This window comes from Oncorhynchus mykiss, chromosome 10, assembly GCF_013265735.2.
Source record: "Oncorhynchus mykiss isolate Arlee chromosome 10, USDA_OmykA_1.1, whole genome shotgun sequence".
NCBI classification, from domain to species: Eukaryota; Metazoa; Chordata; class Actinopteri; order Salmoniformes; family Salmonidae; genus Oncorhynchus; species Oncorhynchus mykiss.
In genome coordinates this window covers 68,965,588-68,992,503 of record NC_048574.1, presented here as the reverse complement: position 1 = coordinate 68,992,503, position 26,916 = coordinate 68,965,588, and the positions used below count along the sequence as shown (strand labels likewise).

At 42.2% G+C, this 26,916-nt stretch overlaps 1 protein-coding gene across 2 annotated transcripts in view; it reads right to left on the bottom strand.

The window, feature by feature from the left end:
• Positions 1-18,537, bottom strand: part of LOC110498427 (TBC1 domain family member 9) — a 31,262-nt gene extending 12,725 nt beyond the window's left edge. The window contains exons 1-8 of one of the 2 annotated variants that reach the window (XM_036933682.1): positions 18,440-18,537; positions 17,553-17,689; positions 8,967-9,077; positions 4,509-4,627; positions 3,697-3,925; positions 3,392-3,468; positions 3,095-3,279; positions 931-1,138 (exon numbers count right to left, since the gene is read on the bottom strand). In XM_036933682.1, the coding sequence (XP_036789577.1) occupies positions 931-1,138; positions 3,095-3,279; positions 3,392-3,468; positions 3,697-3,925; positions 4,509-4,627; positions 8,967-9,077; positions 17,553-17,673 (1,050 nt within the window). In that variant the 5' untranslated portion in view covers positions 17,674-17,689; positions 18,440-18,537. Of the gene's footprint in view, positions 1-930; positions 1,139-3,094; positions 3,280-3,391; positions 3,469-3,696; positions 3,926-4,508; positions 4,628-8,966; positions 9,078-17,552 lie in introns of both variants that reach the window. The other variant, XM_021575043.2, reaches the window with a different exon arrangement.
• Between the last annotated feature and the right edge of the window lie 8,379 nt (positions 18,538-26,916).

The window sequence follows — 26,916 nt, the reverse complement described above, 5'->3', positions numbered from 1 at the left end:
AAATACTAGTAAATTGAATACAGTATAAAATATATTATATGAGATGAGTAACGCAGTAAGTAAACAGCCTCTAAGGTGCAGGGTTGAGTAATTGGGTGGTAGCCTGCTACCACCCGGTTGTGTCAGACAACAGATACGCCAGTCACAACAGATACGCCAGTCACAAAAGATACGCCAGTCACAACAGATACGCCAGTCACATGTCAGTCATAAGATATGAGGATGCAACATAAGATATAAATCTATTTGATATGAGAAAGTGGTCGATGTAGAACACGAATTACAATAACCCATCACATGTGTATTGATTTATTACACCATCTAACCACATAGGTCATTGCACATGAGAATATTGACCTAAGGCCAACATACCATACCAAGCACACAATAAGTTTCACCATATCAACACTTCAACCCACATATTAGTTGACTGAATTGATTCAGTGCCACACATCATAACACTAGACATTAGTAGTCGATCCACGTTCTGCCCTGCCAGCTATTGGTAGTTTAAGATGGCTGATGGGGATAGGATGTGACAGGGTGGGTGGGGGGATGGGGTCCTGATTGACATGGCAATGGCTGGGCGAGGGGCAGCCAGTGACTAAAGCAGATTGGGAGTGACAGCCCCTACCAGAGTGTTAAGCCGGCTGCTGCTCTTTCTAACTGCCCTGCTAGCAACCCCCTACAGCAGCACACAGCACAACTTGTCTAAGGTAACCTTTCTTTCCTGATGGAAAATCTCAAATCTATAGTGGTCCCACATTGATTTATGTCTTAGCATCATCCAAAATTGTCACAAAAGTCTAGTTCAAAGGTCACCAACCCAAAATCCCAGAGCGCTCCAGTCAGTACAGACTACTGCTCCGGGCCAACACTAAGCTCCAGGACTACGGTCAATCACCAGAATCTGTACCCAGCCAGACTCACCTCTCTTAGGGGGATGATGAGGCTGCACAGGGTCTCCTCCTTGGAAGTGAAGCAGATGTAGTTAGTGGAGACAAACATCTGGCCCAGGATGTGCATCTTGTTGAAGGGGGTCCAAAGGGTGCAGCCCGTGTGTCCGTCCAGCTTCTCATCCTTGGGCAGACGGAACAAGGCCCGGTAACGCTCGCTCTTAGCCCTGGCATCCAGGTCCCTGGGTGAGACAACAAGGTTCAAGAGATTGTCTAGTCTAGAGACGGTCAAGAATCTAATTCGGAACATAATCTGTTGTCTTTAAATAGCAGCAGTAAATTGAGACTAACTGTCGGTGCAGTTCTTGACAGAAACCGGTGCGCCTGGCACCTACTACCATAACCTGTTCAAAAGGCCCTTAAATCTATTGTCTTGCCCATTCACCCTGAGAATAGCACACATACACACAATCCATGACTCAACTGTCTCAAGGCTTGAAAATCCTTCTTTAACCTTTCTCCTCCACTTCAGTCTATATCATGGAAAGAGAAGGCATTCTTAATGTTTTGTACGCAGTGCATTTCCATACAAATGTATATATTCCAAATACCTTTACAAATGTATGTCACACATTAAAATACATTTGGCCAATGTTTTATATTTTCCATGTATCCTAAAATGCATCCCAAAAACAATTAAATGTTTTTTTTTCTTTGTATGAAAAATAAAATCAATCAGGTCAATGTAGTGAAAGAGCCATTTGCAACCAAGTATGACAGTATAATACTACAACAGACATCTATATAGGGCAACAGTTACTACTACAACAGACATCTATATAGGGCAACAGTTACTACTACAACAGACATCTATATAGGGCAACAGTTACTACTGCAACATACATCTATATAGGGCAACAGTTACTACTACAACAGACATCTATATAGGGCAACAGTTACTACTACAATAGACATCTATATAGGGCAACAGTTACTACTACAACAGACATCTATATAGGGCAACAGTTACTACTGCAACATACATCTATATAGGGCAACAGTTACTACTACAACAGACATCTATATAGGGCAACAGTTACCACTACAATAGACATCTATATAGGGCAACAGTTACTACTACAATAGACATCTATATAGGGCAACAGTTACTACTACAATAGACATCTATATAGGGCAACAGTTACCACTACAACATACATCTATATAGGGCAACAGTTACCACTACAACATACATCTATATAGGGCAACAGTTACTACTACAACATACATCTATATAGGGCAACAGTTACTACTACAATAGACATCTATATAGGGCAACAGTTACTACTACAACAGACATCTATATAGGGCAACAGTTACTACTACAATAGACATCTATATAGGGAAACAGTTACTACTACAACAGACATCTATATAGGGCAACAGTTACTACTGCAACAGACATCTATATAGGGCAACAGTTACTACTGCAACAGACATCTGGATGGGGCAACAGTTACTACTACAATAGACATCTATATAGGGCAACAGTTACTATCTGGATGGGGCAACAGTATGAGTAGTAGTTAGAGAGTTGGAATCTGTCTTGAGGGAAATACATTTGAAAGTCTTGGGCTAATGAAGCAAACTTGGGTGTTCAAAGTTAATAGCGCCAGAAAAAGTTCAGCTGTACCTGAAAGGATTATGACAAAGTCGTGCTGTAGATTTAAAGAATGTAAAAGTCTGTGAGCCAAACTACTAGAAAGGAACCCAGTTTAAATATACTACTAATGCCTCAGCTGGTTTTCCTCCAGGCACGTTGGAACAAGACTATACATTTCTTTCCTCTGAAGTCATTTTTGTTGTTTGTTGGTGGTCTTATGTAGTCATTTAGTTAAGTATTGGTATATTGTTTATTAAACTGTGTAAAACTTACAACACCATGCAACCACATGGAATGGTTGTGAATGGCTATAGGTCACCCGCAGCAAAGAATTTTGTGCAGCATTATAAATGACTACATCATGACTAAACTTACTGCATCTCCCCAGAAACCAATCCTCCGCCACTATCAACCGAACCTATTGAGGGGAGACCAACAAAAATCTCTCAACTACAACATCCAGCCTCATCAAACCTCCCCAGAACTTCACCAAACCTTCCCAGACCTCCCCAGAACCCCCTCCACCAAACCTCACCTCTTGAGGGCAGACACCTTTTTGGGTGTCTTCCTCTTGAGTTTGGGCAGAGAGCGGTCCTGCTCAAAGCCCTTGTTGTCAAGGAGCTGTCTCATGGCGATGTTGGCCAGTTGCTCCATCAGCTTGAAGGTCTCGTTGATGTTGAGGAAGACCGAGAACACGTGCTCAGCCAGCCGCGTGCTCACCTTGACCGAGGAATGGAAGCATGAATGAAGGTTAGAGGGGTGTATGGATGGACAAAGATACAGTAAAGTGATGGTAACATGCAGTATATTTGATATGATTTACAAGGCTCACCTTGACTGCATCGGGGAGGAGGAGCGTGGCGCTTTTCTCCAGCTGGGTGATGTCGGCCCAGCGGATCACTAGCTTGGCTGAGTGGGGAAGAAAGAGGGCGAGAGAGAGAGAGAGATGGTTGTATTTATACATTTTTGAGTTGCATAAGAGCTGATCGTTTGAAATATACATCACTTCATCTTAAAAATTACATTTTATCCACCCAGAAAAATATCAAGGGGTTGTACTATTTTGGGGACTTCTGAAGGGTCTTCAAAAGCTATGCATAATCAGTAGGTAGTAGGTAGCATGCCAGTGGTCCCTACCTTCTTTCCCCAGCAGGTAAGAGTAGAAGCAGATGTGGTTGATGCTGAGGTAGAGCCAGCCCTGCCGGGGCACACGGCCCTTCCAGTAGCTACAGGAGTAGTAGTTGACCAGCTTCTCCTCTTCAGGCATGCCAAACAGCTTACGGAACGTACAGATGGCCTCCTTGAATTTGTCAGTGTCATCGTCCTCCTTCACGTCGTGGTTCTTGTTGTACTCGGCGATAATACCCTGGGGCAAGAGACCAATAGAGGGAGTGAGGGACTTTGAGACAATCAATAAAAGTTCAACAATTAATTTTCAAATAGAGATAGCTAGAAAGTGAGAGAGTGAGTGGGAGACAAAGTGAGAGAACTAAATAAATCTTATCTGGCTAGCTTTTGTAATCTATTCATTGAGTAAGAACTACTTCATCGCCATACAGATACATACAGAATCTGATTTAGAGGCTGTGTCAGTAGCTGGACCTGTTCTTAGGTTACAATAGTAAATACAGCCGGGCTTTGTTATTTTGCCCCTGGCAGGAGTCATTTTGACAATACTAGTTTGACTACATGCTAGACTAATATTACACCTGGCATGACAAACATGTCACAGTCAAACGTCATACGTTTCAATGTCCAAACTGTCAAAATGAATTGTTGACAACCACCATTACTGTTGTCAAACACCATTACAAAGATTTGTGAAACTCCACAAACCCCACCATGCAACCCCTCTAAACACAACCAACCTTCCAAATCCCAGAGAAGTCCATACCGTTTCTTTAGAGACAAGCATCTGCTAAGTGACTCATATATACACTAAACAGTACCTGAACTTTGCCCTTGACAAAGGTAGTGATGTCATTCTCGTTCTCAAAGATGGACAGTGTCTGCAGGAGGTTCTGCTCCAGCCACTCCCAGTGTTCTGTGATCTCCTTACGGGAGCACCCTATGGAACGAGGGAGGGGAGAAGAGACGGAGGAGACAGGGGTGCATCAGGGAACTTGATTACAAGAGGCTCCCAGGAGAATGTGGAGGCATGAAGTTTCACCCATTCCTCATTTTCTTTGAGACATTACAGCATGTCGACTGAGACGCTCCTCATCATTCTTACAATTGTATGCAAATTTAACATGTTTAGCATACTTGGAATCCAAACCTACTCTTCTGGATACTAAGTAGTATGGAGGTACATGATTCAGGATCAGTGACAGACAGACGAGGGGAGACAGTACAGACAGCAGTAACAAGCTGTTCAGACAGCTAATCAAGACTACTAGACACAACCCACCAGGCTGTAAACCTAGGTGTTATTTTAGACTGACCTAAAAAAATATGTTTTTTTTGTTACATTTATTTAACAAGGCAAGTCTGTTAAGAACAAATTCTTATTTAAAATGACGGCCTAGCAACAGTGGGTTAACTGCCTTGTTCAGGGGCAGAACAACAGATTTTTACCCTGTCAGCTCAGGGATTCAATCTAGCCACCTTTCGTTTACTGGCCCAACACTCTAACCACTAGGCTAGAGCGTTGGGCCAATGAAGGCCCACATCAGAAATGTGACCAAATCAGCTTAGAAATATTGTCAAAGTGTGACCATTCCTCTGTCAAGCCCATACTGACTATTGCATGTTTTTATTACTGACAGGCTTGACTATTGCAATATACTCCTGTCTGGTCTCCCCCCTCAACAAAAAAAAACATTGACCAGCTTTAATTAATTGAGAATGCAGCAGCACGTGTGCTTACAAAGGCCAGGAGGAGAGCACACACACACCACCTATTTTAAAGTCAATGCATTGGTAAGCCAGTTAGTTTTAGAGTGGATTTTAAAATTGCTTTATTGATTTTTAAAGCACTACGTGGGTTTGCACCTGAATACATGTCTGATATCTTAAAAGCATATGTGCCGGGTTGTCCCTCAGATCCTCTGTCACTGGCCTTTCAGCTGTTCTTAGGGTTCAGCTGTTCTTAGGGTTCAGCTGTTCTTAGGGTTCAGCTGTTCTTAGGGTTCAGCTGTTCTTAGGGTTCAGCTGTTCTTAGGGTTCAGCTGTTCTTAGGGTTCAGCTGTTCTTAGGGTTCAGCTGTTCTTAGGGTTCAGCTGTTCTTAGGGTTCAGCTGTTCTTAGGGTTCTTTTAATTATATTCCCATATATAATCACATGTATTTTAATGCATTAGTCTCATGTGTACTGTTATTTTAAGTTCTCTTAAAAAAATGTATTGTCTTATTTGTATAGAAAACTTTGTTTTTATTTTTCTCACCTTTTATTTGTTAATCACTTTGAAACGCATCCTGGAAGAAATGTGCTATATAAATAAAGTTGGATTAAATCTAGACAGTCCAGCCACTGACATTACTTGGCCATCCCCTCTGCTCAGCCTACATTTACTACCACACATATTTATACACACATATGGCGATAAGCTCATGGCTAGAGCGCTATTGGCTAATTAGCTTCAGATATGTTACGATCCTACTTAAAAAGGTGAAATAATAATGCCCTGCAATACAGCACACCTTAAATTCAGGGAGAATTTTTAATAGTATTGGCAGGCAAATCCCTATTGGTGCTACTGTGGCTACTTGTTAGCAGCTACTTAGCGCTAGTGAAATCTGAGAGCCAGTCAAGGCAGAGCCTGCTAGCACAGAAACCTCAGTGTCCACTATCGTTAGAGGCCTCATCCGTCATCCATCTCCCCTGTAAGTAGCCCACTGCTGCTCATCTCTTAGCTACATTAGCGATGACGTCTGGCAGACAGACTGCTCCACGCTCCCTCTGTGCTGGAGGATAGGCGGATAGGGAGAGGGGAGGGAGGAGTGGTTGCCATTTCAAGGCCAGCCCTCAGGAGTCTTCTTCTCTGGGCTTCCATTTCAGAGAGGTAGAGGGTCTTCTCTCCTGTTTCTTTCCCCTACTCCTTTTTCCATATGGGAGCACTCACTAAGGCAAATACACATGCGCGTAGTCACACACTATTCAAAGTCCTCCAACACAACAGACTTTTCGATCCACCATCTCAGTTCATTTAAAAACAGAGCCATTGTTCATTACGTCTGGGGAGTATGGTTCTGAAGCCTCTCCTTACTTACACAATGATCCCTCTTTAAAAATAAATCCTTCCTTTCCCGTCCGCTTGTCATGGGTCCGTGGGATTGCATTATGGCTCCTCCAGAGTAGTAAATTATTTGTGTGACATACAGTGCCTTGCGAAAGTATTCGGCCCCCTTGAACTTTGCGACCTTTTGCCACATTTCAGGCTTCAAACATAAAGATATAAAACTATTTTTTTGTGAAGAATCAACAACAAGTGGGACACAATCATGAAGTGGAATGACATTTATTGGATATTTCAAACTTTTTTAACAAATCAAAAACTGAAATATTGGGCGTGCAAAATTATTCAGCCCCTTTACTTTCAGTGCAGCAAACTCTCTCCAGAAGTTCAGTGAGGATCTCTGAATGATCCAATGTTGATCTAAATGACTAATGATAATAAATACAATCCACCTGTGTGTAATCAAGTCTCCGTATAAATGCACCTGCACTGTGATAGTCTCAGAGGTCCGTTAAAAGCGCAGAGAGCATCATGAAGAACAAGGAACACACCAGGCAGGTCCGAGATACTGTTGTGAAGAAGTTTAAAGCCGGATTTGGATACAAAACGATTTCCCAAGCTTTAAACATCCCAAGGAGCACTGTGCAAGCGATAATATTGAAATGGAAGGAGTATCAGACCACTGCAAATCTACCAAGACCTGGCCGTCCCTCTAAACTTTCAGCTCATACAAGGAGAAGACTGATCAGAGATGCAGCCAAGAGGCCCATGATCACTCTGGATGAACTGCAGAGATCTACAGCTGAGGTGGGAGACTCTGTCCATAGGACAACAATCAGTCGTATATTGCACAAATCTGGCCTTTATGGAAGAGTGGCAAGAAGAAAGCCATTTCTTAAAGATATCCATAAAAAGTGTTGTTTAAAGTTTGCCACAAGCCACCTGGGAGACACACCAAACATGTGGAAGAAGGTGCTCTGGTCAGATGAAACCAAAATTGAACTTTTTGGCAACAATGCAAAACGTTATGTTTGGCGTAAAAGCAACACACCATCCCCACTGTCAAACATGGGTGGCAGCATCATGTTTTGGGCCTGCTTTTCTTCAGCAGGGACAGGGAAGATGGTTCAAATTGATGGGAAGATGGATGGAGCCAAATACAGGACCATTCTGGAAGAAAACCTGATGGAGTCTGCAAAAGACCTGAGACTGGGACGGAGATTTGTCTTCCAACAAGACAATGATCCAAAACATAAAGCAAAATCTACAATGGAATGGTTCAAAAATAAACATATCCAGGTGTTAGAATGGCCAAGTCAAAGTCCAGACCTGAATCCAATCGAGAATCTGTGGAAAGAACTGAAAACTGCTGTTCACAAATGCTCTCCATCCAACCTCACTGAGCTCGAGCTGTTTTGCGAGGAGGAATGGGAAAAAATGTCAGTCTCTCGATGTGCAAAACTGATAGAGACATACCCCAAGCGACTTACAGCTGTAATCGCAGCAAAAGGTGGCGCTACAAAGTATTAACTTAAGGGGGCTGAATAATTTTGCACGCCCAATTTTTCAGTTTTTGATTTGTTAAAAAAGTTTGAAATATCCAATAAATGTCGTTCCACTTCATGATTGTGTCCCACTTGTTGATTCTTTACAAAAAAATACAGTTTTATATCTTTATGTTTGAAGCCTGAAATGTGGCAAAAGGTCGCAAAGTTCAAGGGGGCCGAATACTTTCGCAAGGCACTGTAACTGCTCAAGGAAAGAGGAAGGTGAAGATTGGGTTTCTGTGATGTCACAAACCATTGTAACTAGCCAAAATAGGTGTGATGAGATAGCCCATTTGGTTGAGATCGTGTCAGTATCTTACATTTACAGCCCTGAGTTAACCTTTTAGCTTTTCCATATAGGACATTAGGGTGGTTAACCCTTTAACATGCAAAGAGACAGTGTTAACAGATGAAGTCAGCAGATGTAATGTAAGCTTTACCATGCTAGCTAATTAACTAAAAAAAAGCATGACAGCTCCTCATATTTTGAGCGAATCCCCATCGATTCCCATTCCTGGTATCCGTTTCCCCCCAGTCTAGCCCTTTAAGAGCAATGGGCCATGACGTGATGCTTGGCATTTGCAGGAAGTGAGAACATGGTGCAGGAAGAGAGGGCCTTGTGTGGGAGGGGGGAGAGAAAGAAAGAGCGAGAGAGAACTATACACAGACACACACAGTACACACCATGAGCAATGATCCAGTAGATTAGGGAGTCAGGTGTTTGGTAAAGGATTCTGTAGGGGGCCACTCGAGCACTGGAGTCCAGCACCACGTCCAGTGTTCCCACCAACAGACCTGCGGTGGGAGGAGCAGGGAATACCGTGAGTTAGGGAGGGAGACACTGTGGGAATATCATGATCGTCTATACAACATTGTTTGGACGTTGAATACATAATGCATTGACTGTCTTGAGGATGGAAAATAAAACCTTTAAGTGATCCAAGAACTTAAAAAGCAAAAACAAACAAGTCATGAATCCTCCCCCTAAAAAAATGACTTCAAAGCAAAAACCCAACAAAAGAGTTTCTGTTTTAGCCCATTTCAGACACGTAACAAAGCAGCCCCCTCCACCATGTGAGACAGCAGACCGTTCTGGTACATTAACCCTTGTTAGACCACTTATGCTCTCCTCGAAAGGCCCTTGATGGAGCCCTCCGGCGATGAGATCACCACTTATGAAATAGGAGGAGGAGGAAGGGGTATTTAGGGCTGACGGGCAGCTGTGGCTTTCCTGTCCTGACTGCTTCATGCCCAATTTATATTATAGGACCAAACTGAGCCACACAAACCAGGACTGTGCCCATATCTACAAAGCATCTCAGAGTAGGAGTGCTGAACTCAGATCGGTTTAGCCTTTTAGATCGTAATTAGATAGGTTTATATGGACAGGTGGGGACCTGATCTTATATCAGCACTCCTACTCTGATACATTTAGTGGATGGGGTCTGGGCTGGCCTGGTTATACATCCACCATAGTTGCTGGAACTGTGCTGGAAAAGACACAGTGAAGAAATATCCCAGCCAGCACAGTACGGTTCAGGTTGGCACTAATGTGTGAATCTGGTATCAATGTTCTTGTATGGAGAAGTGGGGTGGATGGGCAGATGGCACAGAGCTCAGATTTCCCATGTGACAGATCGATGCGGAGAGAAGAAGGTGAGAGTAAAGTCACCTGGAATAAAAAGGACGAATCCCCTATAATCTAATGACCAGGGGATGAATCCCCTATAATCTAATGAACGAGGGAAGTGGAGAGATAGATGGACAGATTATGGACTCATGACAGCTGAAAGAAGCCAATAACTCCCGTCTCTTTTAAAGAGTTGTTTTATTACCCTAATACTTCTTATCTCTGATACAGTAATAATACATGACTAGTGTAGCTACTGTCTATTGTAAACCACAAGATCATAAAATCAGAAGAAACTGGTACCACAATTCAAAAAAAAGAAAGAGTGGAGGAAAAACATCTGAAGTGATGAATACACTAGTCTTGCTAAAGGCCTTTTGTTGTGAATAGTGATAAGTCTCGTTTTTTATGCCTTGGGGTCTAACATGTCATCAAAGTTTGAGTGGAAATGACACTCCTTTTCCAAACTCAACCTTTGATAGAAAGAAGCTTTTTGGCTGCCATATTCCACAGTCGCCCTGAAACTTTATTCCCGGTGCGGGAATTTTACCATTGCCACGACAGCTTCTTGCCAGTCACACAGACCGAGATAGACGAAAAGAGCGATGTGGGGAGAGAGGGGGACAGAGACAGACATGCAGAAAGGGTGCAAGAGAAACCAAAACAGCCAGTCTGGATGATATTCTTCACTCCATACATAATGTCTGCTGGAGGACTTCTGGGACACCACTCATCTATTCTTCCCTCCATACATAATGTCTGCTGGAGGACTTCTGGGACACCACTCATCTATTCTTCCCTCCATACATAATGTCTGCTGGAGGACTTCTGGGACACCACTCATCTATTCTTCCCTCCATACATAATGTCTGCTGGAGGACTTCTGGGACACCACTCATTTATTCTTCCCTCCATACATAATGTCTGCTGGAGGACTTCTGGGACACCACTCATTTATTCTTCCCTCCATACATAATGTCTGCTGGAGGACTTCTGGGACACCACTCATTTATTCTTCCCTCCATACATAATGTCTGCTGGAGGACTTCTGGGACACCACTCATCTATTCTTCCCTCCATACATAATGTCTGCTGGAGGACTTCTGGGACACCACTCATTTATTCTTCCCTCCATACATAATGTCTGCTGGAGGACTTCTGGGACACCACTCATTTATTCTTCCCTCCATACATAATGTCTGCTGGAGGACTTCTGGGACACCACTCATCTATTCTTCCCTCCATACATAATGTCTGCTGGAGGACTTCTGGGACACCACTCATTTATTCTTCCCTCCATACATAATGTCTGCTGGAGGACTTCTGGGACACCACTCATTTATTCTTCCCTCCATACATAATGTCTGCTGGAGGACTTCTGGGACACCACTCATTTATTCTTCCCTCCATACATAATGTCTGCTGGAGGACTTCTGGGACACCACTCATTTATTCTTCCCTCCATACATAATGTCTGCTGGAGGACTTCTGGGACACCACTCATTTATTCTTCCCTCCATACATAATGTCTGCTGGAGGACTTCTGGGACACCACTCATTTATTCTTCCCTCCATACATAATGTCTGCTGGAGGACTTCTGGGACACCACTCATCTATTCTTCCCTCCATACATAATGTCTGCTGGAGGACTTCTGGGACACCACTCATCTCCACTAGCTTTTCTAATGAAGACATCTTAACACAATTACATCTCTGGGGCTCCATTTCTCTCTCCCTCCTGTTCTCTCTCTTTTAATTCTCTGCAGGGCACAATAAAAGGTTAGGACGAATTCAATGAGAAGTGCTTAAATAATGATTAAAGGCAAATAGATAATTAATATATCATTAACATATTAATTGAATATGATAAAAAATGGCTGTAAATATCAGAGTGGGCCTTTAAGAGGCAGTTAGGGCAATTCAGGTTTCACACTGGATGGTCGTAAACAATATGGCCGTCGGTTCTGACAGGTGTAAGGGCTTGAGATTTCCCATCTGAACTAGGCCTATACCTGTAGTTGCACTCACCGTGAACAAAACCCAACAGACAAACTTTCAACTGTATCTTCACATTAGTCACCATTGATAAGGTTACTGTACAGTTATATTTATTTGTTTTAAGTGTTAACTGCAATGACAACGCAGAACAAAAAGAGGTACAGTACGAAATCACAGAAACAGAAAATAAACTAGATGGGAGAGAACAGAACAGCTTGGCCGATATGCAAAAGGTTTGTATGTTAGCCTCCATTTCAAAGGGTTAGCACAGACACCAAAGCAGTTGTTGTTACTTTGGGGCTGGCTAATGCAAGGATACAGGATCTGGGCCTTTCTGGCAAACATGTTGTGGGCATAAAATTACATTTTCAGTTTCAAACTTCAATCGGTTGTTCCTGTTGAACAGTGTTAAGTCCAGTTCTGCACCCCCAGGGTTGCACATTTTTGGTCTAGCCCAGCACTGACACCACATTCAACTAAGAACATGAGTTGACTAGTTGGGCTGGAACAAAATGTGCAACCATGTGGGTTACCTCAAGACATGGAGTTGCAGAACACTGAACAAATACCTGTGAAGCACCACTCAGTTGGATAGGCAGGGCATGACCTGAACCCAGCGGTGTTGCAGGGATGTGTGTTAGGGGTTAACACAGGAAGCACAGGTGTCAAGCACAACAAAAGAGACCACTGACGAGTGAGACCCACAACATCCTGTGACTTCTGCGACTGCATGCAACCTACAGCTCAAACCTCTCACTCCAAATAAGTTGCACAGTTAAGATATCAACAGCAATGGAGAGGATTAGTATGCACTGTATTTTATGAAGAAGGAATTAGTGCACCCTACATCATCGTGACAATATTATTTGTTTTGATCAGAGGGCTACTTTTCCTGCTTTCCCCCTCAGAACACATGATCCTCCACCATGCTATAATAACAAGAGTTGATATGAGCTACTGTACTGTGGTGTTTTGTAATGGTGAAGAGAAGGCGGACCCCAGACCTATAGCCTAGTGTTGACCCTTTAATCCATAACATGAACTTTGGGAAACCACACAATTGTCTGTGACTATATGTTCCTATACATTTGAATGTACTTTCACCACCCCACGCGCAACTAACACACACGACCAAAGAAAAACAAGATGTACAGAAACTAAGCTCCAATGATGAGAAATGCTTCCTTTGTTGTGGGTGGGGATGGAAAGAAACGAGTCTGAGTGTACATACAGTAGACTGGAGAACAGACCAGCATCATGTGATGTTTTGGACTTTTTATAGATTGGAGAAGCCAGGAAACAAGGTCAGAAGCTGGGCTGCCTATTGTTACTTAGCAAAGCTCAATTCTCTGTTCAGTTGAGACAGCTAGTTCCTACTTTCCACTCAAGTGGGAAAAAAAACATCTTTGAGCAAAAGCAATCGGTTTTCCTCTCCTTTTCATCGGTCTCCATCCTGCTTTCTGTTGGGTCTATTTCAGTGTTTCATCTGGAAAAATGTATAGCAGTGGAGGGGAAGTTCCGATGGGGATTGAAGGAAGGGTCCCACCCTTGATTTGGGGGTCTGGGTTCCCTGCCAGATATTTTTTATGGAGGACTGAGAAGCTCAGTACTGGTGACTTATTAAAAATGGTCTTTCTACTCCAAAAATGAACAAAAATACAATTATCCTGACACCATCTAAAATATAACTTCCACATCCAGCAATTAGCACAATAACACATGTAAAATTATTTTGAAAAAAATATTTTGACATATTGGACAATGCATATAGTCTATGCATGGTCCATATTATCAGGTATGCTATTAGCAATAAGCATTATCACCTGTAGCCCAACTGATGCAGAGAAGAGCAAATAAATAAATAAATGGCTAGTCCCATGCTTCAGCCTGTCTGTGGTTACCCTATTTGGCTAATCATTAGCCAATTATTTTAACTAGTTATTATGCATAAACACAGTGAATATAATGTAGAGCTAGCTACCTGTTAGGGTAACCCAGGGTAACACACCCCCTGCCTGTACTTGAGGTAGGGTGGTGTTTTACCTCAAAGCTATCCTACAATTGACCAGTGTTACATTTATCCCAAATATCCCCCATGCACTAAAAACTGCCTGGTGCAGTTCGTGCATATTTAGTAGTTGAGAAATACACATGCATCGACTGCTTGTCAGAATGCATGTTTCCCTCCTTATGGCACTTGTAACTTGAATGTGCCACAAGAATAGAATAGAACACACAAAAACAAGCCGACTATAAAAGACGAACAATTATATTATGGGGTTACCCGATTTTTATATTCATGACTTGTTTGTTTGCAGAGGAAAAGTACATGTGGACTGTTCTAGCATTGGCAGAAATATTTTCTCATGTTCCATATTTTTTGGGACGTGGCAGTAATGATTTTACTGTGGAGCAGCACCACAGCTAAATGACTACAGCGGAAACACTGGTCTATATTCTACCAAGTACTGACACAGCACCTAATCACCCCACTGGCTGAGAATCAATATTGTTTCAAATAACAAGAACCTGATACGAAGTAACACCATACATGTTATTTTAAGTCATGTTTCTCTAACCTAACCCCCTGTAAGACAGCTGTAGTGTTATTCCTTTTCTTCTTTCCCAAGCCTCAATGTGTACCTCCAGGTCAGAGGTCACCAGATAAGATAGATAGGTGACGTAAAGCAGCAGATGATAGTGTGGGTAAAGTTCGATGGTCAAAGAGGTCGATGGTTAGAAGTCTAGTCCAAGTGTCTATTGAGGGCGATGTCATCATGTGTACGTGATGTTAGTCACCCAACACATGTAGGCCTAGTAGAGTTTCAGGTCATAACAACTCCAAAATGTCACACTATTGTGAAATGTTAGGTAATATAGGTTAGCTTATTGTCCCTTGGATAGTGTCATTTTTGCAGTGAAATATAGTGAATAAACTCCAATCCAACATTTGGGGTGGAAGGTAGCCTAGCAGTTAGAGCAATGGGCCAGCACCCGAAAGGTCGCTAGTTCTAACTCCCTAACCGACAAGGTGAACAATCTGCCCATGTGCCCTTGAGCAAAGCATTTAGCCCAAATTGCTCCAGTGTTGCCGTAGATAATGGCAGACCCTGGCAGAGACACCACTCTCCGAGGCGGTCTCAAGGAGAGTGGGGATATGCAAAAACAAACATTTCCAATTCACATGCGTATTAATACAAAATTGTCCAAGTGAGAAATAGAACAAATATAAGCACCTACCAAATTACCATCGTCAACATTTCGCAATTGAAGCTTGACATTTTTCAAATCTTAGGACTTAAGATTGATTTTAGGGGAACTAGTCATCTATAATGAAACTGTACTATATTTTCTGTTTCTCAGTCTCTATAAATCAATTAAATAAAAAAAAAGTGCTAATGTTGACTTTTCCTCATATCAAGTAGCCTCATAAATATGGCTTAAATCAAAAAGCGTTGGCCCTGGTGCCCTTCCATATGCCCCAGGAGGACCAGGTGCTCGCTTGGCTTTCTCTGCCCGCTGAAAAGGGGTGTTTACTGGGCAGTGCCAGTCATTGTGCCCAGGCTCTCTCTTCTCCTCAGCAGGCCAACTGGCACACCACACGGTCCGCTCAGTATTCACATAACAATGACATCATCACATATCACCACCACGACGCTTTGTGTCGCTATCCCGAGACAATAGGGAGAGGCAGAGCGTTGGTTCGGGGGCTAACTTTCCTGCTGGCATGCAGGAAAAAATAATATCTCCGTCCTTCAGTAAAATGTCAGCGAAATATCTTGTTGCTGACCAATGAAGTGAGATACTTCTAGGCCATTTTGTCTCCCCTTGTCATATTCATTACTGGCTGGCTGGCACTGAAGAGGGAGTGACTGACTGGCACTGAGGACAGCAGCACACAGTTCAACTCTCTTTGACCCACCATGACTGCGACGGCCAGTCTAGTCAAAGCAGGGCTACATAGATACTGCATAGAGAGGGCTATAGATATATCCATCCAGATATCCATCCAGAGTCAAAGACTTGGACTGAATCTACTGTACCTAAAATGAACCCGACTGACTTTTCAACTGATCATGTTCTATCCTTTTTTTAACAAGGTAGCATCATTCGTAACCCATTTTCATATTTTTGGATTCTCAGTTGCGATGAATTCAACAGACAGACTGAATCCAGGTCAGCCTGATTGGGATGGCACCCTATGCCCTACATAATGCACTACATTTGACCAGTTCCCCGGTCAAAAGTAGTGCACTACATAGGAAATAGTGCACTACATAGGAAATAGTGCACCATTTCAGATGCAGACACAGTCGCCACCACCTATGGTCCTAAAATGATTGCTCCTCCCTGATGTAGCAGTCCTCCTAGTGACTGTGGACTAATTTGGATGGAGTGAGTGAAGTAGAAGAGGAGGAGATGAGTAGAGAAAGGAGAGGGAGAGATGATTCAGCATGTACTACTCCTGCCGGGAAGAACAAGTGTGCCTTTGCTCTGCGTGTCTCCTTGTGTATGGGTTGTCTCGGTGGCATTCAAAATTCAGTACGGGGAATGACACATCAGCCATTTTAACATTCCCTGGGCGTGCTGGGCTCTAATCAATCACAGGTTCATTTCCATTTATTGGAGCTTTTTAACAGTCCCAAGTGCTGGAATTTGTCTTCCCTGTCAGGGGAGATGTGTCCAGACTTATGTTAGCTAGCTAGTAGCCTAATAAGATTACAATAAGAGTGAACTAAACACAGTCAATGATTATCTATTTAACAAATCTATGCATTTCTTTCCTTGTTTTGTTAATGGTTTAAAGGGTATATAGAAGGCTTACTCTTTGTAACAATATTAGTTACAATTTTCCAGGATCACCTAAAGTACAAGGCCTAGATAAATAGCCCAGATCTTGGGATGCTGATCAATAGGGTACATTAGCTGCTGAATGCCCACTAGCTCCAGTGTATGTAGTTCTATGGGAGGAGGTCCATAAACGTACAACAATGGCCCTATGACTATTCTGAGCTTAAAACCCCATTCAGATAAAATGACACCTGCATTTGTCTAGTTATAGTAGCTCTCGAGTGGCACAGCAGCCTAAGGCACTGCATCTCAATGCTAGCGGTGTCACTACAGACCCCGGTTTGATCCCGGGGTGTATCACAACCGTCTGTGATCGGGAGTCCCATAGGGCGGCACCCTTGGCGTCATCCGGGTTATGGGAGGGTTTGGCCATCATTGTAAAATAAGAATTTGTTATTAACTGACATGCCTAGTTAAATAAATAAAATATAGTAGTAGAGGCTATTAGGGTCACGTGTCTATTCATTCATACAGGTATACATCCCTTCATGCCATTGTCACCCCTTTGATACCGAGTGACCTGACCCCAATCCCTCCCTACGCATGCAATCTTCTCTCCATCACTAAGCATGAATAATCTCCCAAACCAAGCGAGAGACCCGGCCAGGGGACAATAATTTGTCTTGGCACTGCTTGCACACCAGCTGTAATAGCGTTAAATAATCCTAGCCACGTATATCTGAACTCGACGATGGAACATTCGTGGAGTTGAGCTATGCTTGGCTACAATAATCCATGATTTGGAGACGAGGAGAGAGACGCAGAGCAGAGACAGTTATATGTATCTCACCCGCTAGTCCTCCTCTGCCGTCCCCGTGGCCCTTGCGTTTCTGGAGGATGAAATAGGGATTTGCTCGCTCGGTTATCCACAACGCACCCGCCTGCAACACCTCTTCAGGGTGCACCCACATCTTCGTCCAGTTGATTCTAAAAGCACATCAAATCCAGCTGATTCAGGCGGTGCCTGTCAAATGAACTGGAATGCTGATTCGGTCTATCCAGTGGCCGAGACTCGATGCAGGTCCACCGAATAACGCGTACAATTGGACAACGACAACTTGGTTGCAGTGTAGGTATAGAACTATGACAGCATAAAGACACTATTTATTCGCTAAAAACACGCAAAAATAAAATACGCTCTCCAAACATCATGCAAAAATGGTGTGCAATACACTCAGTGGATCTCAATTACTAGGTGGCACAATAAAGCGGGTATCGCATTAAAACAACCGAATCTGACAGATGTCTGTAGGGATGGATCTGAGAGCGACACTTCGGTTCGGTCTTTGTTGTTTATTATCTGTGTTCTAACCGCTGTCAGGTGGATATCGATGCCGCCGACGAGTCCTCGTTCATCGGTCGCCAGATATTTCAGAATGAGCGATGGTTGGACGCTAATTAATGTGCCCACAAGCACGTTATATCCATTAGGCTATTTACAACCTACTATCCAACATATATGTATGCTGCTTGCCTCCTCATCGAACAACAATGTAATTTAACGCAACCCACTCTCTACCGCCGCTACCGCACAGCTCCGTATCAACAACACGCGTCACAGAGTGGCCACATCGTTACGTCAACTTTGTGGGAGGTGGTTGCATAATTATAGCCTAATAAAGTATGAATTCAAATGACTAAAGTTGTTCATATGACTTGGCTACTGTTTACAAATACCAGGTGTCGAAGCTGTCTTCAGGAGCAAAGCTGTCACTGCCGGCTCTCTCTCTTGCATTTGTTGTTTTTGCCACCTGTTACCAATTAGTGGATCAATTGTAATGGTTTCCATGGTTTCTTTCATCTGTACTTTTTTCTTTAATGCAAATATCATCATTTTATAAGCAAATACAATTGCCATAACTTACACCTATGTCCAGTGGGTAGCCTATAGGGGTTTTACAATGACATGCCACACACATTTGGGATTTCTTAAAAACTTGAGAAGGGGGTGTTTAAGAATGAAAACGTTGAATTTGTAAATTCCCAGTTAGTCAGAGGGCTGAAAAGGTACACGAAAAGCATATCCAGTTTCAAACATCAGTTCCTTCAACACCACACACCCACAAACCTGTCAGACATGAGTCAACAAATGTTTGTGTGTCAACAAACAAATATGTGGTAAATATGTGGGAGTTGATGGAGATAGAAATGGTTTATATTCCACAACGTCTCTCTGTCTACAGTATATGGTCCATGGTCTGCTAAAGGCCTGTATTTAACTGTGCTTGTTTATATATATATATATATATATATATATATATATATATATATATATATACACATATATATATATGTATATATATATATATGTGTGTGTGTGTGGGTTTAGCTTTGCTGAACTGACTGCACTTTAAGGTTTCACAGCTTCCATCGACACGTGGGAGACCTTGTCTGAGGTTGCTCTACTTTCTCTCGACAGACCACATTAAGTAAACGGGATTCAGAGCTGCAGAGACGAGACCGATGTCGCTATACTTTCTGTTTTTGTCGGTTTAGACTGAGGCTGAAGGTAGGGACAAGCAGATGTGCATAGTGCACTATTTGTTTTTACCCTCCACCTATTCACCAGTAACCACAGTGGGGCTATGTCAGGGGCTCTGTTCAGTCAGTGTTTATGTACATAGTCTGGAGGAACAGTTTCATTCACAGATGTGGGGGATGGAAACTTGACATTTAGGACTAACAAACAAACCCACTGACATAATGCCGACTCAAAGGGACCCCCTAAATACGTGTAATTGAGTTCACAAGATCGAATTTCCAACTGAACTTTACTCTGTTCTCTTTTCTTTCCTAAAGATACCTTTTGCACTCTTCCACTAGATCGAAAAGTCCCTCTTAGTTTCACCCTGTTTCATCTACAAAACTTATTGTGTTTTTAGCCTCAACTTTCATTCTGATATCGCTCAAAAGCACCTTAAATCTAGGGCAGGATTCAAGTGAGGCTTACCTTTCTGCCATTTAGTGGGCAGAGGGGCAAATTCATTCATAATTGGATTAGGTTTATGTGTAGAGTTGATTAAATGTTATGCTGCACAAAAATAAATAACACATTTTTCTAAACTAATCCAACCAGTTAGTTAGACTTCCATCTCCTACTGAGACAAGCTCTCCTGACAGAGATGGGGATTTCTTCAATGTTTTTTACTGTCAGGCAGACATCAGGGATTGAGGCTTTCAAGCTTCACTCTCAGTCCCAGTCGAGTTAAACCCTTCATGGTTGAGTTGATCGTGGAGAGCTGCTTTCTGCTTGGCAGTAGGGCCTTCCTCCCTGCCTTCTCTTACCATCACAGAACCAAAACAGAACTATCTGTTCCATAGCTTTGCATCTAGCACATCCTCATATCCCCATTTTAGAAGCAGTCGTTCCCTTAAAAAAACAGAAGCAGAACTGAAACAAGGGTTCCCATTCTAAGGAAATGTTCCTTTTCCTCTCCTTGTTCTGTTGTGAGCTGCCAAAACCCCAAAATCAAGACAGTGGTGCTACGGTAAACACTCCTTGAAGGAGAAAACACCTAAAGTAAGGATTTCCTCAGTATATAACTGAATAAGGAAAGGGGAAACGTAGTCAGCTGCACAACTGAATGCATTCAACCCAAATGTGTCTTCCGCATTTTACCCAACCCCTTTGAATCAGAGAGGTGCAAGGGGCTGCCTTATCCCATGTCATCGGCGTAGTTGTTGTTTAACTGCCTTGCTCAAGGGCAGAAGACCAGATTTTTCCATCTTGCCGACTCGGGATTCAAACCAGAGACCATTCAGTTACTGGCCCCACACTCTTAACTGCTGGGCTACCTGGGCACCCCAGAATAGCATAGTTAGTGTATGTCATATTTAGGCTATTACTAGGGTGTAGGCAGTGGTGTAAAGTACTTAAGTACAAATTCTTTAAAGTACTACTTAAGTAGGTTTTTGGGGTACTTAACTATTTATATTTTTGACAACTTTCACTCTTACTTCACTACATTCCTAAAGAAAATAATGTACTTTTTTCTCCATTAATTTTCCCTGACACCCAAAAGTACTCGTTACATTTTGAACGCTTAGCAGAATAGAAAAATTGTCCAATTCTCGCACTTATCAAAAGAACACGTGGTCATCCGCCTCTGGCTATCATTACATTTTCAAAACAAGAAAATGGTGCCACCTGTTTTGCGTAATATAATGAATTTGAAATGATTTATACTTATACTTTGACTTTTGATGTTTAAGTATATTTGAGCAATTACATTTACTTTTGATACTTAAGTATATATTCAGAACCAAATAGTTTTAGACTTTTACTCAAGTACTTTTTTACTGGGTGACTTTCACTTTTAATTGAGGAACTTTCTATTAAGGTATCTATACTTTAACTTAAGTCTGACAACTGCTACTTTTTCCACCACTGCTGTATGCCACACCTACATCAAAAAGGGCAGTTTATTTTTAGTCATTGACAGATTCGTTCCACATTCAAGGAGTGAAGGGGGCTTTTGAGAAATGGAGAAGACCACATGCAGATCAAACGGGTCGAATAGTGAAGCCTTGAAGACAGAGGAGAACAGTCGGCCTGATTGAAGATGATGTGTTATCGTTGTTGTCTGTATTATTACCTCTAACCAGTGGTGGAAAAAGTATCCAATTGTCATAATTCTGTAAAAGTAAAGATAGCGTAATAGAAAATTCCTAATTAAAATTCCTGGCCTTCTAGGCAGAGTTGCAAAGAAAAAGCCCTATCTCAGACTGGCCAATAAAAATAAAAGATTAAGATGGGCAAAAGAACACAGACCCTGGACAGAGGATCTCTGCCTAGAAGGCCATCCCGGGGTCACCTCTTCACTGTTGATATTGAGACTGGTGTTTTGCGGGTTCTATTTAATGAAGCTGCCAGTTGAGGACTTGTGAGGAGTCTGTTTCTCAAACTAGACACTCTAATGTACTTGTTCTCTTGCTCAGTTGTGCACCGGGGCCTCCCACTCCTCTTTCTATTCTGGTTAGAACCAGTTTGCACTGTTGTGTGAAGGGAGTAGTACACAGTGTTGTACGAGATCTTCAGTTTCTTGGCAATTTCTCGCATGGAATAGCCTTCATTTTTCAGAACAAGAATAGACTGATGAGTGTCAGAAGAAAGTTATTTGTTTCTGGCCATTTTGAGCCTGTAATCAAACCCACAAATGCTGATGCTCCAGATACTCAACTAGTCTAAAGAAGGCCAGTTTTATTGCTTCTTTAACCAGAACAACAGTTTTCAGCTGTGCTAACATAATTGCAAACAGGTTTTCTAATGATCAATTATCCTTTTAAAATGATAAACTTGGATTAGCTAACACAACGTGCCATTAGAACACAGGAGTGATGGTTGCTGATAATGGGCCTCTGTACGCCTATGTAGATATTGCATTAAAAAAATCTGCCGTTTCCAGCTACAATAGTAATTAACAACGTCTCCACTGTATTTCTGATCAATTTGATGTTATTTTAATGGACATTTTTTTTGTTTTTCTTTAAAAAACAAGGACATTTCTAAGTGACCCCAAACTTTTGAACAGTAGTGTAAGTATTCACACCCCTGAGTTAATACATGTTAGAATACCCTTTGACAGTGATTGCAGCTGTGCATATTTCTTGGTAAGTCAGAGCTTTGCACCCCTTGTCTGTACAATATTTGAAAGAAAATGACATTTCTTCAAGCTCTGTCAAGTAGATTTAAGTCAAAACTCAGGAACATTCAATATATTGACTTGGTAAGCAACTCTAGCGTATATTTGGCCTTGTGTTTTAGGTTATTGTCATGCTGAAAGGTGTAACAATGTGCACTGAGAGTCGGGAAGCAAGTTCAGGGAGTGAGTGTTAAGAAAATAAAAGGAACATAATACTAAACAAGAAACATTAACAGCACACAGACATGAAACATAAACAATGACGCCTGGGGAAGGAACCAAAGGGAGTGACATTCAGGGAAGTGATGAAAGTCCAGATGAGTCTGACGACGCGCAGGTGCGCGTAACGATGGTGACAGGTGTGCGCCATAACGAGCAGCCTGGTGACCTAGAGGCCGGAGAGGGAGCACACGTGACAGTACCCCCTTCCAGCTGCAAGACTCCGACCAAAGGGACGATCCCCGAGATCAGGAGCGGACCGATCACCTCTGCTGAGGCGCAGGAAACCTGTAGCCGGTTTCCTGCAATTCACCAGTGATCCGGTGAAGGCATGAAAGCCCGACGGGCCGGCTGTAGCAGGGGAGCCTGGCGATCCAGCTGAGGCTTGAGAGCCTGACGAACCGGCGGAGGCTGGGGAGCCTGGTGATCTGTCTGAGGCATGCAAGCCTGTAGCAGCTCCCGGACACGAAGTCCTTCCCACATTCCCGCTTACCTTAGGTGAGGCGTCATTCTGTAACAATGTGCGCTGAGGCGGGAACCAAGTTCAGGGAGTGTGTGTTTTAGTAAAATAAACTGCACATAATACAAAACAAGAAACCGAAACAATGACGCATGGGGAAGGAACCAAAGGGAGTGAGATATATAGGGACGTGATGGAGTTCAGATGAGTCTGACGATGCGCAGATGCGCGTAACGAAGGTGGCAGGTGTGCGACATAACGAGCAGCCTGGTGACCTAGAGGCCGGAGAGGGAGCACACGTGACAAAATGTTAATTTGTCTCCCAGTGTCTGTTGGAAAGCAGACTGAACCAGGCTGTCCTCTAGGATTTAGCCTGTGCTTAACTTTATTTATAACGTTTTTACCCCTTTTTCATGATACCCAATTGGTAGTTACAGTCTTGTCCCATCGCTGCAACTCCCGTACACGACCCTGCCAAGCCGCACTGTTTCTTGACACACTGCTCGCTTAACCTGGAAGCCAGCCGTACCAATGTGCCGGAGGAAACACTGTACAACTGGCGACCGTGTCAGCGTGCATGCGCTGTGTTTGAAATTCACTGTTCAACTAAGGGACCTTACATATAATTAATTGTATGTGTGGGGTACAGAGATTAGGTAGTCATTCAAAAATCATTGTAGCCCTTTGCTGCAGTCAATGACCAAAGCACCCTATTGGCCTCATGGGTGGAATGTTATTAATATGATTCATAGTTTTATTAATACATATTTTTTTTAAATAGACAAATGACATTGTTTCTACAGTTTTGTTATATTTCAGTCTTCTGTGATGTATATAAAGTCTAATATTGGGATGCAAAATCAAAATGTAATACATCAACTCTATATCTGACATGGTATAGGTTACTTTTTTTTAAGCCCATAACCATGTCTGTGAGGTATATACTTTGTTTCAATGTAGATTTGTTGAAGACTACCAATAATCACTGTGACCCTGATTTAGCCCACTAAAGTATTAAACACTATTATTGCACATAGTGAGTCCATGCAACCTACTGTATTCTGTGATTTAAGCACATTCTTATTCCTGAACTTATTTAGGCTTACCATAAGAAAGGGGTTGAATACTTATTGACTCAAGACATTTCAGCTTTTCATATTTAATTGATTAGTAATATATATATATATATATATATATAATTCCACTTTGACATTACGGGGTTATTTTGTGTAGGTGCTGTAACCACCACAAAGTATCATGAGATGGCTCAAACAGGAACTGTGCTGTTGTTGATGTGTTCTGTGTCATTCTGTGTTCTGAGTCATTTCCTTAAAGTTCCCCCATGTCTCTGATACCAACATAATGAATGTCAGCTAGCTGTCAGCTACTGCAAGAGATACAGTGCCTTGCGAAAGTATTCGGCCCCCTTGAACTTTGCGACCTTTTGCCACATTTCAGGCTTCAAACATAAAGATATAAAACTGTATTTTTTTGTGAAGAATCAACAACAAGTGGGACACAATCGTGTAATTGGAACGACATTTATTGGATATTTCAAACTTTTTTAACAAATCAAAAACTGAAAAATTGGGCGTGCAAAATTATTCAGCCCCCTTAAGTTAATACTTTGTAGCGCCACCTTTTGCTGCGATTACAGCTGTAAGTCGCTTGGGGTATGTCTCTATCAGTTTTGCACATCGAGAGACTGACATTTTTTCCCATTGCTCCTTGCAAAACAGCTCGAGCTCAGTGAGGTTGGATGGAGAGCATTTGTGAACAGCAGTTTTCAGTTCTTTCCACAGATTCTCGATTGGATTCAGGTCTGGACTTTGACTTGGCCATTCTAACACCTGGATATGTTTATTTTTGAACCATTCCATTGTAGATTTTGCTTTATGTTTTGGATCATTGTCTTGTTGGAAGACAAATCTCCGTCCCAGTCTTTTGCAGACTCCATCAGGTTTTCTTCCAGAATGGTCCTGTATTTGGCTCCATCCATCTTCCCATCAATTTTAACCATCTTCCCTGTCCCTGCTGAAGAAAAGCAGGCCCAAACCATGATGCTGCCACCACCATGTTTGACAGTGGGGATGGTGTGTTCAGCTGTGTTGCTTTTACGCCAAACATAACGTTTTGCATTGTTGCCAAAAAGTTCAATTTTGGTTTCATCTGACCAGAGCACCTTCTTCCACATGTTTGGTGTGTCTCCCAGGAGGCTTGTGGCAAACTTTAAACGACACTTTTTATGGATATCTTTAAGAAATGGCTTTCTTCTTGCCACTCTTCCATAAAGGCCAGATTTGTGCAATATACGACTGATTGTTGTCCTATGGACAGAGTCTCCCACCTCAGCTGTAGATCTCTGCAGTTCATCCAGAGTGATCATGGGCCTCTTGGCTGCATCTCTGATCAGTCTTCTCCTTGTATGAGCTGAAAGTTTAGAGGGACGGCCAGGTCTTGGTAGATTTGCAGTGGTCTGATACTCCTTCCATTTCAATATTATCGCTTGCACAGTGCTCCTTGGGATGTTTAAAGCTTGGGAAATCTTGTTGTATCCAAATCCGGCTTTAAACTTCTTCACAACAGTATCTCGGACCTGCCTGGTGTGTTCCTTGTTCTTCATGATGCTCTCTGCGCTTTTAACGGACCTCTGAGACTATCACAGTGCAGGTGCATTTATACGGAGACTTGATTACACACAAGTGGATTGTATTTATCATTAGTCATTTAGGTCAACATTGGATCATTCAGAGATCCTCACTGAACTTCTGGAGAGAGTTTGCTGCATTGAAAGTAAAGGGGCTGAATAATTTTGCACGCCCAATTTTTCCGTTTTTGATTTGTTAAAAAAGTTTGAAATATCCAATAAATGTCGTTCCACTTCATGATTGTGTCCCACTTGTTGTTGATTCTTCACAAAAAAAATACAGTTTTATATCTTTATGTTTGAAGCCTGAAATGTGGCAAAAGGTCGCAAAGTTCAAGAGGGCCGAATACTTTCGCAAGGCACTGTATATATTTCACAATATGTTTACTATTACCAAGGCACCTGACCACTGACTGAGGGCCAAATTCATACGGTCTTGTACAAATACTGCACTGTGGGTTTGATTGAATTGACTCCAAAAGTATTACGTCAATAGTTTTACGTCTTGGCAAATCCAGATCAAATGGAATAGATTTGGTCATTTCATATGTGGTGGCAATGGCATAAAACACTTTAGGTTTCCTACTTCAAAACGGTAAGGAAAGTGATTAGATGGAGACATGGCCTAATTATTTCCAGTGAAATCTCCCTTCCCAAGGCTGTGCTGTGGAAATGAAACAACCTGTCACCTTATTACTGTACAAAAATACAACTTCATATTGATAATTTACTGTATTTTGGGCGTTCAGAATAATTACACATCAATAGTGGCAACGCAACAAGCCTGAGACTGTATGGCTCGGTTCCAATATCCACACTAACATATCTCTTAGCATGAAGCCATATTAGGCATGCATTCAGGTGGTATGCTAGTGTGGATTTACCCAGAGCCACCTCAACACTGCTGTAGACCCCCCCGGCAAGTCAGATGCCCTAACATGATAAGCTTGGCACTTAGAAATACTTATTGAACCTTCCAGAATACAGTTCAATGCATATAATAATATACTGTCTCTGTTCATGGGGTTGCTGTTTACACTAAAATACATAGAGCTGTGTTTCTTATTCACAGTTTGTGTGTGTTAGCCCTCATCATGCATTGTACATGTTCCTGGGTCTAATTATAGCTGGTTATCACACAAACTGTATGTACATGTAGTATATACTATTGTTCATTATATGTCAC